The following is an 18,037-nucleotide window of genomic DNA, read 5'->3' as shown; positions in this document are numbered from 1 at the left end:
ATCTTGAGAATAAAGAATAGTCTCACATATAAGGGATTGGAGGATAGAGGACCCTTTACATCATTACATATTATAAAAGAAGGGCTCTTTTGATTGCATCTAAGGTACTTATGTGATTTGAATTCACGTGAAATGAAGTCAAATGTGAATTAAAAGTCAGTGGCAGATTCAGGATTTTGCTTAAATGGGGGCAAAAAATAAAATAAAATACATCCAAGATTTTGCTTAAAGGGAGATTTTTTTATAATAAAATAAAATATAAATCTAAAATATAAAAGGGGACAATATAAATTTTTATAATCAAATAATCAAAATTTCAAAACTTTTTTAAAAGTGGGCAAAAATGTTTTATAATAAAATAAAATATATCCAGAATTTTGCTGAAAAGGAACAAAAATATTTTATAATAAAATAAAATATAAAATTAAAATATAAAGAGAGGCAATATAAATTGTTATAATAAAATAATAAAAAATTTTAAAACTTTACGAGGGGCTTGAGTCCCTCCTCTCCTCTCCTCACCCCCCGAATCCCGCCTTTGATAATAGTGGTATGAGAGATTCTAAATCACAAATAAAATTTATTGTCATTTGCATTGCATTAGATTCCAAATCACACGTTTGGTTAGTTGTGCAATTTGCATGAGATTTTAAATCATATTTGAATGTAAAGAATATAGCTGTCAGGCCGCGCACAATGTTGCCTGCCCGTGCAGCATATACCTATCAAGCCGCACTCAATGCTGACAAGGAAGGTACACAGTATTCAATGCTTCTCATGCTGTGGCATTTTGAAAAAAAAAAAAGAGCAATGATGATAACACAAAAAACAATGATAAGTTTTATTCCTTGCGTTTTTTTTCTTTAAATAAGTAATACAATCATGAAATATTAAATTTAAATGATATATTGAATATCTCATGTTTTTATTATTAATATTTTGTTTTATGATTCTTCTATTTTTTTTTTCAACAAAAAAATCAAAATATCACCGAGATTTGTGACTATATATGGTTCTAACTTCTAAGTAAAGTTTTGCTGACCATGTTATAGAGACAGAACTTACTATTTACACTTTGAACTCAGCATCGGGTCAAACTTGAGTGTCGGTGAAAGGGTGGATCAAGTCATATTGTATATATCAGTCCCCACTACACACGTTTCACTTGATAAAGATGTATGTGAGCTCTACTCTATCAAGTAAGATGAACAATTCTCAAGTGAGGTATGAGAGAGTTTGAATATAACCGCATGCAAACAGTTATTGTACAATATGATCTGATCCATACTTGCATTGTTATTAGATACACTTTAGTGTATAACGTATCAGCATTAGATACTGGTATGAAACTCTTCTTCTAAACTATATACAGAAGTATCAAATGTTTTAGAAACTTGTCTTAATTGTTTGGGGGAATGCATCCCATCTTACATCGAAACACATTTTTATTACAACATAAATGTTTATCAAGTTTATTTCCGCTTGTCTGGTAGGTGCAGATAGGGCACATCACCTTGTGTTGGGAGGTTGCAGGTTCAAAACCCAATGGTATAGGTGTATAACTGGAGACACATTCGCCTTGTTGGGCCTCTCTCATTTGGCTTTGGTTGGGTCGGCAAGGGAAGAGTCCGGATCAAGTGCAATCACATGCCGCAAAATTCGTGCATCAGGCCTTGAGCCCCACTTCTGACAGGCCTGTTCCAAAGATGAAGGGTGATAAAGTAATTAATGTGCAAATATTTGTGCAACTCACGCAAGGGAAGGTGAAGGTCAGCTCAGCTGTGAGGTCGCTCACCCGTTTTTATTATAAGGCACGAGGCACACATCCGGAGTGTGCAAATAATTAAATAAAAGAAAAAGGCAGGGGAGTCATCGGAGAGCAGATCAGGCGATCTTCACCGTCCAGCTTCATCATACAAGGAGACCATCGTCATTGTGTATATTGTGGACGGTGAGGATGCCAAATCACTTTTAGAAAAGTGATTTGGCATATCACTGTATCTGCTCTCGAGCCATCGTCCGTCCCCATCGAAGTGGGCGGCGATCGTCCGCTTTTGTCTTGTTCCAGAACGACCAAAGAGAGAAAAATACAGATAAGCTACGTGTCGCTCGCCTTCTTGCGCATGAGAGTGCGTGAGCGATGACGAAACCGTTGAGACGGTGGGTGGGGCCACGAGAGTCCTGCATCACGCTGCTCTCTTATTTACCGATTCGCCCAGATCGGAGACGGTGGTGCAGTAGAGCCATGGCGTGGTATTGTTCGTTTTTTATGGTTTGACCTTCGGACTCTGTACGCGAAAGTTAGGGCGATGAACGCAGGTGAGCAAGCACGTGAAGGAACGAGAGAGTCTGTTGAAGCGGTTTTCCTCTGCTTTCGTATATATATTTTTTCCGCTTTTGCTGCGAGTTTTCGTTGCTTTTAGGTGTGTTTATGAAGTTGAAGTAAGGAGGACTCGTTCGTGATGGAAGATGAGAACCGGAAGAGCTGTGTTGAAGTTTTTTACTGGTTTAGCGACGAAACCTTGTTTTTCTTCGATTTTTTTGTTTTGCATTTCTTTGCAAGTTTTTCTCTTCGGTTGTTCATAGTTTTCGAAAATCGGGTCCATGTTTGAGTTCTCGGGGATGAACGGTGCAGGATTTGCTCAAGTGCGCTAGTTCTGGATTCTATTTCTCTTTCTTTTTTTTGCTTTTTCTGCGAGTTCTGGTTTCCTTTTTCGCGTTCTTTTTTACCTATTTGAGTAATTTCTGGCGTTTTGCTTTTGATTTTACTAGTTTAACTTCCTTTCTTAGTCTTTTTTGGATGAGTTTTTTCATCTGTAGAGAAGGAAGTATTTCTCGTTGTTTTCAAGTTTGAACGTGAGATTTTTTTTTTTCGTTAAAGATTTTCAAGTTTTCTTTTTATTATTTTTTTTCTGGTATTGTTTACGAGTCCCGTCCTCGTTTGTTGATTCCGTCTGTACTCATTATTTGAGCAAATGAAGCTTAATTTTTGGATAAAATCGAGAAACTTGTCATGATTTTGTGTTCTGCTCTAACGTGTTTACAGAAATTCAGCTTCTCTTTTTCTTTGTCTCCAATTTCAAAGGAAAATCAGGATTTTTTTGTGGATTTCTGCGTCTTTATTTTCATGTTTTCTCATGGTTCTATGGATGTGTTTGTGTTTTACAGGAAGTCAAACAGATACAAAGGCACGCAAACTTTTGAGTGAAGGTAAAAGAGATCGCGACGATCTTCTCAACTTCTTATGCATCTTTTTTGTTTTTCACTTTGATTTATGTCGCTCTGTATTTGGATGCTTTATTTGATGGAGATTTCGGAATATCGTGCAATGTGCTTTCAACTTTTTAGTTTATCATTAGTTCGCCAAATTTGTTTTAATCGTGTAAGGCGGATTTTTATGCTCCTCAAAAGGCTACCTAGAAGATCTCTCTCTCTCTCTCTCTCTCTCTCTCTCTCTCTCTCTCTCTATATATATATATATATATATATATATATATATATATATATATATATATATATATATGTAAACATATTTGTTGAGTTGTGAAGTTTTAGTACATTGAGGACCAGTGATTTTTGAAGCCCTTGAGGAGCCTGTTTACACATCACTACACATGATCCAGAAAACTTTTTTCTACTAAACAACCTTGCAAAATACATCTGTAGGGTCTGATCACAAAAAAGAAAAGAATATATATATATATATATATATATATATATATATATATATATATATATATATATATATATATATATATATATATATGGCTATGTGGTCAATTCAGATTCTTCTTCCTTAAATCAGCTATTTTAGATAATTTCTTTTCCATTATAATTAAAATAGTAAAATTTCAATCATGTCACTGTTCACTAGTAGGTAGCTCAATCTTTAAATTTGACCTTGTGATTGGATCGTCTATTTTAGATATTTTCAAATGCATAGTTTCTTCCTGAAGTTAAGATGGGTAATATGTTCCTCTGTCTTGTTGATTGAGATGATTGTTTTTTATTTCTCTCAAAAAACAAAAAGAGGGATGATTGCTTTTGATTGTTCATCTGTTTGATCAGTTCAGTGCTTTCACTCTGCCTCCCTCACTCAATTTTCACGTGAAAGCATGAGAACCATTTAAGAACTTGCAAATTTTGTAGGAAACTGGCTTTTTTAAGTTCTCATGTCATTCTTCATGCAGAGGTTGTTTGTATTTTGTTGAGAAGAAGGTATAAAAGTTTTAACCACGTAGCTGAACATTTGTCATTGAGATTATTGACTTCTAATATCTTTTTATGATCCTCATGTATCCCTCAATTAGTTTTCTTCTGGTGAACATTATATATGAGAATCTTGATGTATGTTTAATTCCGGGTTCTGTGCATTGGAGTTTGTCAAAGGGCTGAGAATTACATGAACTTCTGTGCTCATTGATATGAAAAATTTCCTGTGATATATTCCTCTTTTGTCTAAAGTCAAAAACTTGATTGCTGATTTCTTTCCAAAATGAAAAAGAAGAAGCTGTAGTCCTCTAAGTATGAGTGCACCTTTGTCATGCATCAACATTTTCTGCATTTTCTCCTTTTTTGGATTTAGAAATCATGTGGCATTTTGATCAACTCATCAAGGTTCCTTTTCTGATGAATGCAGAATAAGAAGATAAACAAATAAAGAGAGAATTATGGAGGTCCTCACAGGTTAGTTCAGAAGCCTTCACCACTATCTTGTGCATGACCATCAGCGCATGAGTTGTAGCTCCAAGTTGTTCCGCGTTTGACTAAAGCTCTGAAATTTTATTTAGGTGTCTGGATTGCTTTCTGTGGGGAATGCCAGTCTTCATCTAATGCTTCAGATTGCAGAAGAATTGGGATGTCAGCTTATTCTATGTTATTGGGTGCCACTAACTCTTCTGCATGTATCAAGAATGGATTTTCCTTATTTGCGAGCATGTTGCTCATGTTTATGTTCTTCTTCAATCTCATCCACAAAGGATCAAGAGCAGCAGGGACAAACACTTGTTCGCTGCGTATTTCACATCTACGGAGATCTGCTGCTATTTATAATGGCATCTTGGGGCTGTCGTATGTTGTTCTAGGATTTTGGATCTTCCAGGAGAGATGGAGAAAAAGTCAAATTGTGCCTTTACACATGTGGTTAGTGCCTTTGTTTCAGGGTTTAACATGGACACTGTTAGGGTTTACTGTAAGCCTCAGGACGGAGCAGCTTGCAAAAGCTTTTTTGAGACTCTGGTCTATGATTGTGTTCTTTTTTGCGGTATTCTTGTCTGTTACAGCCGTGTTAGTGGCTGTAATTGACAAAGAGTTGTCAATTAGGATTTTGCTCGATTTCTTATCGTTGCCTGGAGCTCTCTTGCTCTTACTCTGTATAAGAGACTCTAAAAGAATTGAATACAGTCAGATTGATGATAGTGGCCTTTTCGTTCCTTTGAATGGTGAAAGTAAGCTGAATTTTTTTTTGGATGAGCGTGTTACTCCGTTTGCCAAGGCATCTCTTTTGAGTCGGTTATCATTTGGGTGGATGAATTCCATGATGAAAAAGGGTTGGGAGAGTCCTCTGGAGGAGAAAGACATGCCTAAGTTAAGCATGGAGGACAGGGCAGAAAGCCGTTATACATTGTTCACTGAGAGATTGAACCAAGAAAAGGAAAAGAATAAGTCTGGATCACCATTCATCTTCTGGACATTGGTTTTCTGTCACCGCAGGGAGATAATAGTGTCTGGATTCTTTGCCCTACTTAAAATTCTCACCATTTCTTCAGGCCCTATGCTTCTTAATGACTTCATTAAGGTTGCGGAAGGTAATGAATCATTTAAGTACGAGGGTTACATTCTTGCCATATCTCTGTTTTTTGCAAAAGTTCTAGAATCACTATCCCAGAGGCAGTGGTATTTTCGGACCAGAAGGATTGGTCTCCAGTTAAGATCTCTTCTGTCAGCTGCTATATATCAAAAGCAACTAAGGCTCTCTAACGAGGCTAAGATGAAGCATTCTGCTGGTGAGATAATGAACTATTTGACTGTAGATGCTTACCGCATTGGAGAGTTCCCTTTATGGTTTCATCAGACTTGGACAACAAGCCTCCAGCTTTGTTTTGCATTGGCAATTCTCTACAATGCAGTTGGATCCGCTACGATTTCAGCATTGGTTGTCATTATACTGACTGTCATCTGTAATGCTCCCCTTGCAAAACTGCAGCATAAATTTCAGACCAAACTTATGCTGGCACAGGATGAAAGGCTCAAGGCAGTTTCAGAGGCTCTGGTGAATATGAAGGTGCTGAAGCTGTATGCATGGGAAATGCATTTCAAGTCAGTCATAGAAAGATTGCGCAAAGTAGAACACAAATGGTTATCCGCTTTTCAGCTAAGAAAGGCGTACAACAGTTTCCTTTTCTGGACATCTCCTGTGTTGGTTTCAACAGCTACTTTTGCCACCTGCTATTTCTTAAAGGTTCCTCTTCATGCCAACAATGTTTTCACCTTTGTAGCGACTCTGCGACTTGTTCAGGATCCTGTTAGGTCAATACCTGACGTTATTGGAGTTGTCATTCAAGCCAAGGTTGCATTTGCAAGAATAGTGAACTTTCTAGAGGCTCCTGAGCTGGTGAGTGGACATATCAGGACACATTTCAGTGAGAGGGAAACCCAACATTCAATATATATAAAGTCTGCCAACTTAGCATGGGAAGGGGGTACATGGAAACACACTCTGAGGAATATAAATGTCATAGCCAAACCAGGTCAGAAAGTTGCAATTTGTGGAGAAGTTGGATCAGGAAAATCAACCCTTCTTGCGGCAATTCTTGGGGAGGTTCCCATTATAGAAGGCACTGTAAGTGTTTATCATCATCCTTTACACGTCTTCGACCAAGATCATTCCATCTTGTTACATTTAGGATTAAACTAGTTAGGATCCAATCCAGGCATGATTTTGAGTAGCATTTAATGTGAGAGGATGCTACACATGGACATTCTTTTTTGTTATGTCCATTCAGGGCCTGATTTTGATCCTGCCCCTTTGATCATGTTGTGCATGTTCTTGCTTATTTCGTTTATGAATTTTCAAATTCCTGATCCTCAATTACAGTGTTTGGACATTTCACTCGTTGCCATCCTGAGTCACCTCTGTCTCAATTCATTAACTGATTCAATTGTAGTTGCAATTTGCAAACCCCTAGAAACTATAGCAGCTCAACTTATAAGGACTTAATGTCTCTTTGCAACTCAAGCTGCATTCATTGACCACTGATGCTGGTGTTCAGTCACTGATCAATTCAGATGGAATGATTGGGATCTGCAAGTAATCTTCAAGATTTCATGCCTTTAGTCATAAATGCACAATATATCAACCACAACTTTTTATAATCATTCTTGTTCCCTTATATTTTTGTTGATGCCATAACATTTGCAGTTGGAAGTTTTTGGAACGATTGCATATGTGTCTCAGACTGCTTGGATTCAGAGTGGGACGATAAGGGACAACATTCTTTTCGGGTCTTCCATGAATAAGCAAAAGTACCAAGAGGTGGTTGAGAAGTGTTCACTGGCAAAAGACCTCGAGATGTTGCCCTTTGGAGATCTCACTGAGATAGGAGAGAGAGGGGTTAACCTCAGTGGTGGTCAGAAGCAACGTATCCAACTGGCACGTGCAGTGTATCAGGATGCCGATATTTATATCTTGGATGATCCCTTTAGTGCTGTTGATGCACACACTGCTAGTAGTTTGTTTAATGTAAGTCAGCTGTATATCCTTAGTAATTTTAAAATTGTATATCTTCGCTTATGTAAGGCTAACTTGGTATTTGTCAGGAATGTATAATGGGAGCTTTGTCAGGGAAGACTGTCTTGTTAGTGACTCACCAGGTTGATTTTCTTCCAGCCTTTGATACTGTACTGGTTAGTATCATCTTTCACCCTTTTGTCATTTTGTCCCTACTTCCTTTAAGTATTTTATTGTATATAAATAGGCTCTAAACACTCTCATTTTTTTTAAACATTGTTCAAGGAAACATTACTTGATTCCTTCCATATGTATCATTTATGGTTTCTTATGAATTGCTCCTAGTTCTGTTTAATTCTATACTCATTCATAAATGTAAAAATTGGGGCTTGACCGAGCACTCAGAGGAGTACTCAGGATCACAAAGGCAGCATAATACACCTATGCTGATAAACTCAATAAGTCACTAAAAATAAATGTACAAAAGTAATGCTGGGATCTTTTCCTCTATGTTGGATGCAATTGAACACTCACTTTTTGATGCAGTGATAGTTTTGATTCAGTGGGACTGGGATTTATCAGCATTCCTTGGTACTGATTTGTGGAATGTTGGTTTGCAAAATTTTCCATGAGCTTTCAATCTTTTGAGTTTGAAGCCAATTTTGCAAAACATGCATGTCTTGAGTATATCTCCCATCCATTCAATTGATTTTTACTGCCTAGCTATATTGACTATGTCTATACAGGTTATAAGTTTTCAGGGAGCTTGTGCTCCCTTTGTTTAAGCAAAGTTTTTTATTTTCTTTTTCTTGAACTTATCTATTTTTGCTTCCAGTTAATGTCTGAAGGAGAAATTATCAAGTCTTCTCCTTATCACGAGTTGCTGGAATCAAGTGCAGAATTTCAAGACCTTGTCAATGCACACCAAGACACAATGGGTTCAGAGAAGTTTGCCAATGTTGTTTCTTCTCAGACTATCAAGGGTATATTCTCATCAACTATGGAGATCAGTAAGACATCTGTGGACACGAATCTATTGGGAAAAGCTTCTGTGACTAATCAACTAATTAAACAGGAAGAAAAGGAAAGAGGGGATACGGGTTTTAAGCCTTACATTCAGTACTTGAATCTGAACAAAGGCTTCTTGTACTTCTCCTTTGCTGCCCTTTCACATCTCACTTTTGTTGGCACTCAAATCCTACAGAATTCATGGATGGCTGCCAATGTTCAGAATCCTCATGTCAGCATGTTGCGGTTAATTTCAGTCTACTCGATCATTGGGTTCGGTGGTGCTGTTTTTCTATTTCTTAGATCTCTCTTTGTGGTTGTTTTGGGCTTGCAGTCATCAAAATCATTATTTGCTCAGCTGTTGAAGTCTCTTTTTCGTGCACCAATGTCCTTCTATGATTCAACGCCTCTTGGAAGGATTTTGAGTAGGGTATGTCTGAGCAAAAATGTTTGCTGCACGTAATGCTTATTTTGCTGGAAGCTATATGGTACTTGTTTATTTCAGCATTGATGTGCATGTTCCTGATTATTGTCAGTAGGGAACAGTAGCTCTTGTTCAGCTTGTCTCTTTGTTCTTGTTGAAAATCATAAGGAATAGTTCTGAAGTTAACTAAGGGATAGATAGGTTGGTATGCAAGGCTATAGTCATATGAATGCCACTAACCTAATAAACTGGCATGTGAGTCTCATCTATCTCAATAAACATCAGCTGGAAGGCCTTCTTGTAAAGAGATTTGTTTATATGCATTGTTAAACATCCATTGACAAGTAAGCAAAATATGGAGATACGAATGCTTTTTTTTATCTCCATTGGGGAAATGGTTGTGAAGCTCTGTATGCCTTTTAACGACAGAGGTTAGTGGTGCCTGCCAACTGTATGCATTGCTGAGGCTACCAGAGCAATACAACTACTTTGGATGTTTCACTTCTAGAGAGAGATAGACGCATCACTTAATGTTTTAGAAAGATGCTATTGCTGAAGATCATCACGTGTATGTGAACCATTTTTTTAATATGGTTCTTGGTGGAAAAGGATAGTTTCTTTGAACCTAAGACTCATTGTTAAGAATATATAAGTCTTTGTTCTTTTATAAGCTTGTTGATTTTTTTTATCATAATATGTCTTGCGTATTAGGGATGTTATTATTCATTCATTCATCCTTTTGAACTTTTGTGCAGATCTCATCTGATTTAAGCATTGTCGACCTTGATGTCCCATTCAGCTTAACCTTTGCAGTTTCTTCAACCATTAATGCATATAGTAATCTCGTGGTGTTGTCAGTTGTCACCTGGCCAGTCTTATTTGTCGCGATACCAATAATATATTTGAGCATCCGATTACAGGTAATGATATTAGTTGTTCTTTATTTTAAAGGTACTTCAGTGAAATATTTTGTTAGTATTTATGTTATTAAGTTGATTTTGAACCCTGGTGTGCACATTGGTTTACAAAGTTTGTCATCCCAGAAGTACAGACTGATGTAAATCTAATTGGCAGAGATATTACTTTGCGACTGCAAAAGAACTGATGAGGATCAATGGGACAACAAAATCAGTGGTAGCTAATCACTTGTCAGAGTCTATATCAGGAGCCATCACCATTAGAGCTTTCAAGGAGGAGGACCGGTTCTTTTCAAAAACTTTGGAACTCATTGACAAGAATGCTAGTCCTTTCTTTCATAATTTTGCATCAAGTGAATGGTTGATTCAACGACTGGAAACACTTAGTGCAGCTGTTCTATCTTCCTCAGCGCTTGCTATGGTTTTGCTTCCCGCTGGAACTTTTAGCCCTGGTGAGTACACCGATTATCTAGGAAAAAGTATCAACTATACTCAACTATACCATATTCTCTAGTAAAAGCTACCTATCTTCCTATCTTTTATATTATACATACACACACACACAGGTGTCTGTGTGTGTTTCAAGCCCTACACATATGATCTGTGTGGTTTGTTTAGTCAAAATTTGATAATCCGTTTATGTTTTTTAAGAGTTTAAGAAATCAGTGATGCATAATTGACCATTTCATGATATCATGTTTTTATGTGGAAGCTATAAAAATGGTATTTGAATCCAAGAAATCCCAAAAGAATCCCAACTATCTCAAGAATGCACATACCAAATAGAAATAAATAACTTTTATTGAGTTTCTCACAAAATTCTGTTAGCAAAAAGCCCATTTACAAAGAGGCTTAAAGCCTCTATATGACTATATATACACAATCGAGACTAGCTGTTGGAGAGTTTCCAAACAGCTAGTTGAACTAGCCATTATAAGGTCTTTCACGGCTAGTCAAGCCCAACAGCTAGCTATATTACAAAAATACCCTTATTCAAAATGGTTACAAAAAAAAAAAGAAAATAAATGCAGAATGAAAAGTACAATGAAATAACTATGTATATACAGGACCAAAATTACCAAAATACCCCTAAGTCTGAAATTATCAAAATACCTATCTAGATTCTAACAGAAGCCACTCAATCCATACTGCAATTCCTAATAAAGGAACCATGCTAAATGCATCTGTGGGTTCATATCAATCAGGAATAGCTCACACCTATGAGTTTCTATCAGAGTATGACACAATCGAGTATACCCTATATCTATGTCACATGGGTGCGGGTGCGGCACTTTCAAAAAACTTGGGCGCGGGGGTGCAGCAAAAAAAAAAAAATATATATATATATATATATATAAAGTCCAAAAGTTGGACATAAATGACCCTGGGTGCGTTGACTACACCCAGGGCAAGGTTGACCGCATCGGGTGCGGGTGTGGGTGTGACGCGGGTGCGGCACCTAGTTGGCGAGTCCCTGTGACATAGCCCTATATTTTCCCTTATCTAAGCCATACCTTTGTGTATTTGACATTGAAATCTGCACTATTGACATCCAATTATCTGTTGAAATAGTTTATTTTATAAGCCTTTAAGGGCATGTAAAGCTATTTACCTTCAGATAAATGCTTCCCAATTCTTGTTCTCCCTTGAGCTTCATAGACTGTGTCAATGTTTATCTATTTTCCACTGGGCAAAGAAAGTAACTAAAAATAGTGCATTTTATCAGCCTTGAAAGATGTGGCAGAACTTTTTGCATTCCATATATACTGTTCAATCCAGAGAACTATGAATGTTTATTAATTTTTTCTTGAAAAAGAAACCTAACCAAAATACTTGATATGCACACCACACTATCTCTTTATGTTAAAAGGATTAATAGCATTGAAAGAAAGAAAGAGCAGCAGCAAAGTATGCTGGGAAAACCTAATGCTTTAGTTTAGGCAGTCATCTTTTTTTTGTGTCAAAATACTACAAGTTATGGAAGATGGCTGGAGATCATTGGATTCCAGGCTGTTAAAACCAGATAAGATTAGATTTTGGTGATAAACATTCAGAATAATGTAAGACTTGAAGGTGGAAGTATCACAGATTCAGAAGCTGCATTTGTTTTTTAGGCATATAACTGTCTACAGTTTGAAAAGCCGATCCCATGTAGTTATATTCCAAAACTTGGAAAATTGTTTGGCAGATCATCAGATGGTCAGGCATTTTCCTTTTCATGCTTGCCTTGAATAATGAGGCTACTTGTGATGTTCACTCCATTGATTTCAACTGCATGTATTCTAATTTTTAGGTTATATTATATTCATAAGCACCATTCATTCCAGAAAATGAAAAAAAGGGACAAGCACTGGCCTTTCAAGTTTGAAAGTAATAGAGGGCATGATATCCATTCGTTATCTTAGTATTTCCATATCCTATATATATGTATGTATGTATATATTGTATCCTTCAATATATGATATAGAACTTGGCTGATGATAGTATGGTTGGGATCCAATACAGGATTTATTGGGATGGCTCTGTCCTATGGTCTTTCCTTGAATATGTCGCTTGTTTTCTCTATTCAAAATCAGTGTACTTTGGGAAATTATATTATCTCCATGGAACGGATAAACCAGTACATGCATATACCTAGTGAAGCCCCAGAGTTCGTCATAGAAGGTAGCCGCCCTGCAGTTGACTGGCCCAGTGCTGGCAAGGTGGAGATTCAGGACCTGAAGGTAGTTTTCCATCTTTGTTTTCAAGATAGATGCTGCTGCTGTTTTGCGTCACGTTGAAGCTTCAAGTTCTATTTCAAAAAAAAATGAAAAAGTTGAAGCTTCAAGCTTTCATTGAGATTAAATTTTTTTACAATTTCCTGGGTGATTGTACCTTCATTTATCTTGTGATAATACCTTTGACCTTTCCACTGACCTGGGCGTGGGAATTTAAGGTTTTCAAACTTTTTTCCATCAGGGCTTGGGAAGACCAAAGTACTTGAGAGAAGTTTTTATTCTTCCTTTATGCTAACAACTATCATGGGTGGTGAATGGCATGTTACACAAGCACATGAAACATATGACCACAGTGTTCGCTTTACTAGTCAATGGGACATGAATATTGAGAAAATTGTCAAGTTATCAGATCATAACTTTTCAATACGGGAACCACATTTCATGTTGAGCATGGTTGAAAGATTATCACCAATATTTGTGATAAATCCACAAAGACATACAACATCTATGTAATGGGTTTTCTGAATATAGACGAGCTCATGTGATCATGCTTCTTAGTGAAACGTATTCCTAATATTGCTAATAAAATTGTGGTTTGACAGATCAGATATAGGCCAGACACACCACTTGTACTTTGGCGGATTAGCTGTACATTTCAGGGAGGACAAAAGATAGGGATTGTCGGTCGGACAGGGAGTGGGAAGACGACTCTGATTAGTGCACTGTTTCGTTTGGTTGAGCCTGCTGGGGGTAAAATCATCATAGATGATCTTGACATCTCTGCCATTGGTTTACATGATCTAAGGTCACGACTAGGGATCATTCCTCAAGACCCAACCCTTTTCCACGGAACTGTTCGGTACAATTTGGATCCCTTGCAGCAACATTCTGATCATGAAATTTGGGAGGTATTTCATTTTTTGGCTATTTGGATAGTGCCATTCTAGGTGTTTCTTTCTTGCTTGAGTATTTCATTTACTACTTTGCCTTTTATTTTGGCTGATTGGATAGTGCCTTTCTGAATGTTTCACACAGTGAATTTCCACCGAAACCTTCTGAATTGCTTTTAAAATTCACATTCCTGTGAGCTGTGTGTTATAGAATTTTATTGATACTATGTTCCCCTTTCCAAAAACTCATCTTCATAGGATGTGGCAAAAGTTTCACGCTGGGTGCTTCTGATGGCCAACCATGTAGTTGGGGAATCTCTCTCTCTCTCTCTCTCTCTCTCTCTCTCTTTCTCCTGTTGTCTGTTTTTCAAAAGCAGATAACTCTATAGAATCTATTTGCTTCCTTTACCTTTCTTTCTTGGTTAACTTCAGGAAATTGCAAGTATGGTCATTTTCAATCATTTTGGTCGCATCTATACTTTCTGTACTTCACAACTTAATTTCATCTTTCTTCACAGGTTCTTGGTAAATGTCAGCTGAGAGAAACTGTGCAAGAGAAGAAAGATGGGCTTGATGCGCTAGGTATGGTAGTTGGATTTCAATTTTGTGAAGCATAAGAGCTTTCATTAAGCATTCTAATTTTGCAGTGGTGGAAGATGGATCAAATTGGAGCATGGGGCAAAGACAACTATTTTGCTTGGGGAGAGCTTTACTGAGGAAAAGCAAGATACTGGTGCTAGACGAGGCAACTGCGTCCATTGACAATGCAACTGATTCAATCCTTCAGAAGACGATAAGGACCGAGTTTGCCGATTGCACCGTCATCACTGTTGCACACAGGATACCAACAGTGATGGACTGTACAATGGTGCTTGGGATAAGTGATGGTAAGTCTTTATGCATTACGTTAAATTCATTGGTCGGAAAAAGGAAACTTTTCTGTCGGTTTGACAATGTAAGGCTAAAATATCTCCAACATTAGGATGGATCATCATGGCGAGTTTGACTTTGCTTTTTAACCTGTTCTGTTTGATGGTTGGTTCAATGCCATCAAGGAAGATGGAGATTTTTTTGCTAAAATACTGCCAGGTTTCTGGGCAATCCAGTGTCTTTTCCCCTGCTAATAACAGGAATCTTGAAATTTCGAAATACTTTTCGTATTGATGTCAGCCGGTTACTGCGTAGGTGTAGTAGAGTTCCATGATTTTACATTAGTTGCCAACATCAGTGATATCTTGTGGTTGAATGTGATAGCTAGATGGTTAAGTCACACTATCATAACTGAGGGATCTCAGGTTCGAATCTGCTTTGCCCTAGCTTTTTTTGATATTTACACAGAGAAACCACTTCTAGGATCAGAGATCTAGCTGCGCTGGCTTTGCCTGCGTACTTACGGTCGCTGTCCTGGCAGCGTAAAACTCCGTGGGCTTACCCATTGCCCATGAGATTTGAACCTGACCACCTGCCTAGTGGCCTAGGCCCCATCCCACTATGCCAAACCCCTTTGGGGCAGGTTATGCCCCAGCTTGCTTATCAAAAAACAAAAAAATTGATATCTTGTGAATATTCATCTTGAACGATTTTTCAAGAAAACTCCAAAAAAGGGACGAATATTGATAATCTCAAGTATAGCTATAAATACAAAGCTTCTGTCATAATAATTTTGCAATAATGACGAATATTGATAATCTCAAAGTATAGCTATAAATACAAAACTTCTGTCATAATAATTTTGCAGTATCTTTTTAGAAGTTGAGGTCCTCTGAATTCTTTTATTTTCAGTTTAATATTGTAATGCTGTTTATTTAAGAATCCCAATATTTTCCAAAAGATCACTTGTTTTAAAGTTCTCTTGAGAAAAACTCTCTCCAAAATATATGCGGAGACCGAAGTTGGTGACCATGATATGCTCCAACCTGTACAAAAGGATGTCATGATCAGTCTTCTTTTCTTAGGGGGAGCCTTTGGTCCTATGCATCTTCATTTATAACTGCCCTTGTTGGGTTCTTTATATGAAAATAACTCATATTTGTTTTCAGGGCAACTTGTGGAATTCGATGAGCCATTGAATCTGATGAAAAGAGAAGGATCGCTGTTTGGGGAGCTCGTCAAAGAGTACTGGTCTCATACGTCCTGTTCTGCCATTAACCAAATGAATTCGCAGTGAAGCTGTCACTACTTTCATCATTGGAGGTGAACTCTATGAAGCCCTCTGATCTCCATGCTTTGTGACAGAAGGCCTAGAGGGATCCTGCAATGTCTAATTTATGGAGCTCGTCTGCGAAAGCTTGTGCTGATGCAAAACGGCAAAAGTACTGCTTTGAGTATGCGATTCAGTCCTTGATTCTTTCGTGGTTTCAAGGCCTGCACTCGCTGCAAGTTGCGACGCTGAAGAGCTATGCTGCTATACAGGATGCCTTGGTTGTATCATAATTCTTTACCACTTCCAACACCTTTGCTTCAGTGGTTATAGGCGCTGGCCTGCAGCCTGCATCACATCTTGTGTAACTGGTCCTGAGCTTATAGTATCTATGTATGTATGTAAGATCTTATCGTGGTTAGCCCTCCTGTGCAGACTGTGTTCATTGTAGGAAAGCATGGCAATGAGAATGCAATCAGAACCCTTTTACCTTTCTATTTTTGTTAAACAACAAATGCATGTGAGATAAACGTAGCTTGACATCTTGCTTTATGGCTTTCCCGTAAGGGGTCATTCTTTATACAGCGTCGCTGCATGCTTAGCTTTTTTTTAAAATATTCTTGGTATCAACTTTTTAAAAAACTCGTACCAATTCTTTTAAAAACCATATCAATGTTTAATAGAAATTTGTATCAATATGCATTTCAAATAAAAATGTACCCGAGACCCTTTAAGCTCTCGTGTGCTCATACTAGTATCCGTTTTTGGCAACTATGATCCATTGATCTCATGTTTCGGAGCTTGAATTCAATTGCCAATTAGATGGTTGCATTGAGTGGACCCCACAATCGCTGAGTGCAGGTCTATTCGGAAATTAGTTTGATTTTAGTTTATTTACATATTGGTGCCCAACCTACTTCAAATTTATGTTTAACGTCTCATTTGTCAAATATTTAAGACAAATGCCAACCTTTTCAACAATTTGTTCACCTTACTTTGTGTGCCACCTAACTCCAATTTAGATTTAGATCAGCCATGATCCATCATATGTATGATCCGTTTCCACCTAGAAGAGAGAGAGAGAGAGAGAGAGAGAGAGAGAGAGAGAGAGAGAGAGAGAGAGAGAGATGCCTGCGTCTACCCAAGCTTGTGCTAAAAATGTAAAAGAAAAAAATCAGTGAATCATTGACCAAACACATAGGTTCCACTATAACAGAGAAAAAGAGGGATTTACTTCGGTACCTTTGATGTCCTTCCTTATTGCTTGTAAGGATCACACGGATTCATGTTCATCTTTGATGCTTCCTTAATCCAAATCTGAATTTCTATAGAACTGTTGCATGGTAATTATTCCATTCTGAAAAAATTACAAAACATTACCTACTTATTAAATGGTAAATGTCACCTAGTTAAATTGTAACTGTTTTTCCATTTGAAAAAATTACACAAGCGCCATGAAATTTAACACTTGTGCTTTCTTTTGAAAAAAAAAAAATACAAAATGCGTAAACAAATCTATAATTACAATACAGACATATGACATGAGTGTCATTTGTAAAAAGTTCATAAAGAAAAAAAATCTTTGGCACCCAAAGTGGGTGCTGGGTTTCAAACTTTCAAAACCAGTTGATATGAAGCAGCATCTTCTTCCGAAAAATTCTTCTCCATATATGGGATGTTCTGGATGTCTCAGAAGAGTTTTGCTTGGAATTTGGATATGGATACTTAAGCAGCCTGGGAATTGATGCTTGATGCCTTTGGACATGAAAGGGAGCCAGAGAGATTCTTAGGGAAGCCATGTGGAAAAGCAGGAGAGAGGTGCATGTTGCTTGCAGTTCACCCCCTGATCAATGTGTAGAAATTTTTGACAATTCTGGTACATGAACGCAATACAGAGGCCAAAACAAAAGTAGGAATGGGACAAGCAAAGCCAGCCTATGTGCCAGCATTTTCTTCATGCTCATCATTAGCCATATGAAGTAGCAGCTGAGCAAGAATGCTTTATGTTGCAGAACAGAGAGTAAAATCTGTGGCCCCAGCACAAGCGTCCTGCAGGCACCTCTTGTGCATGTTATAGGTACCTGATGATTCTGTAATAAAGTTTGTTAATAACGCTTCACTTGAATAAAGCATGCTACAAGATTATACTGATCTCCGATTTAACGGTGCTTGTCTTTATGGGATATATGAATCTGTATGAGAACCTCACGGT

The 18,037-nt window shown here is 37.5% G+C and overlaps 1 protein-coding gene across 1 annotated transcript; it reads left to right on the top strand.

Annotated features, from left to right (window-relative positions):
* The first annotated feature begins 2,228 nt into the window (after positions 1–2,228).
* On the top strand, positions 2,229–16,322 carry LOC149843786 (ABC transporter C family member 10-like). Its single transcript, XM_090000060.1, has 14 exons — positions 2,229–2,319; positions 3,169–3,210; positions 4,640–4,686; positions 4,791–6,841; positions 7,421–7,741; positions 7,819–7,905; positions 8,565–9,167; positions 9,917–10,081; positions 10,236–10,530; positions 12,584–12,801; positions 13,398–13,703; positions 14,204–14,267; positions 14,333–14,572; positions 15,725–16,322. Exons 3-14 carry the CDS (start codon positions 4,671–4,673, stop codon positions 15,850–15,852), a joined length of 4,494 nt encoding a protein of 1,497 aa, XP_089856186.1. The 5' UTR covers positions 2,229–2,319; positions 3,169–3,210; positions 4,640–4,670; the 3' UTR covers positions 15,853–16,322.
* The last annotated feature ends 1,715 nt before the right edge of the window (positions 16,323–18,037 follow it).

This window comes from Nuphar pumila, chromosome 3 (assembly GCF_984573655.1).
Source record: "Nuphar pumila chromosome 3, dmNupPumi1.hap1.1, whole genome shotgun sequence".
Taxonomy (NCBI): domain Eukaryota; kingdom Viridiplantae; phylum Streptophyta; class Magnoliopsida; order Nymphaeales; family Nymphaeaceae; genus Nuphar; species Nuphar pumila.
Note: the sequence above shows the minus strand (reverse complement) of the source record. Positions and strands in the feature narration are given on the sequence as shown.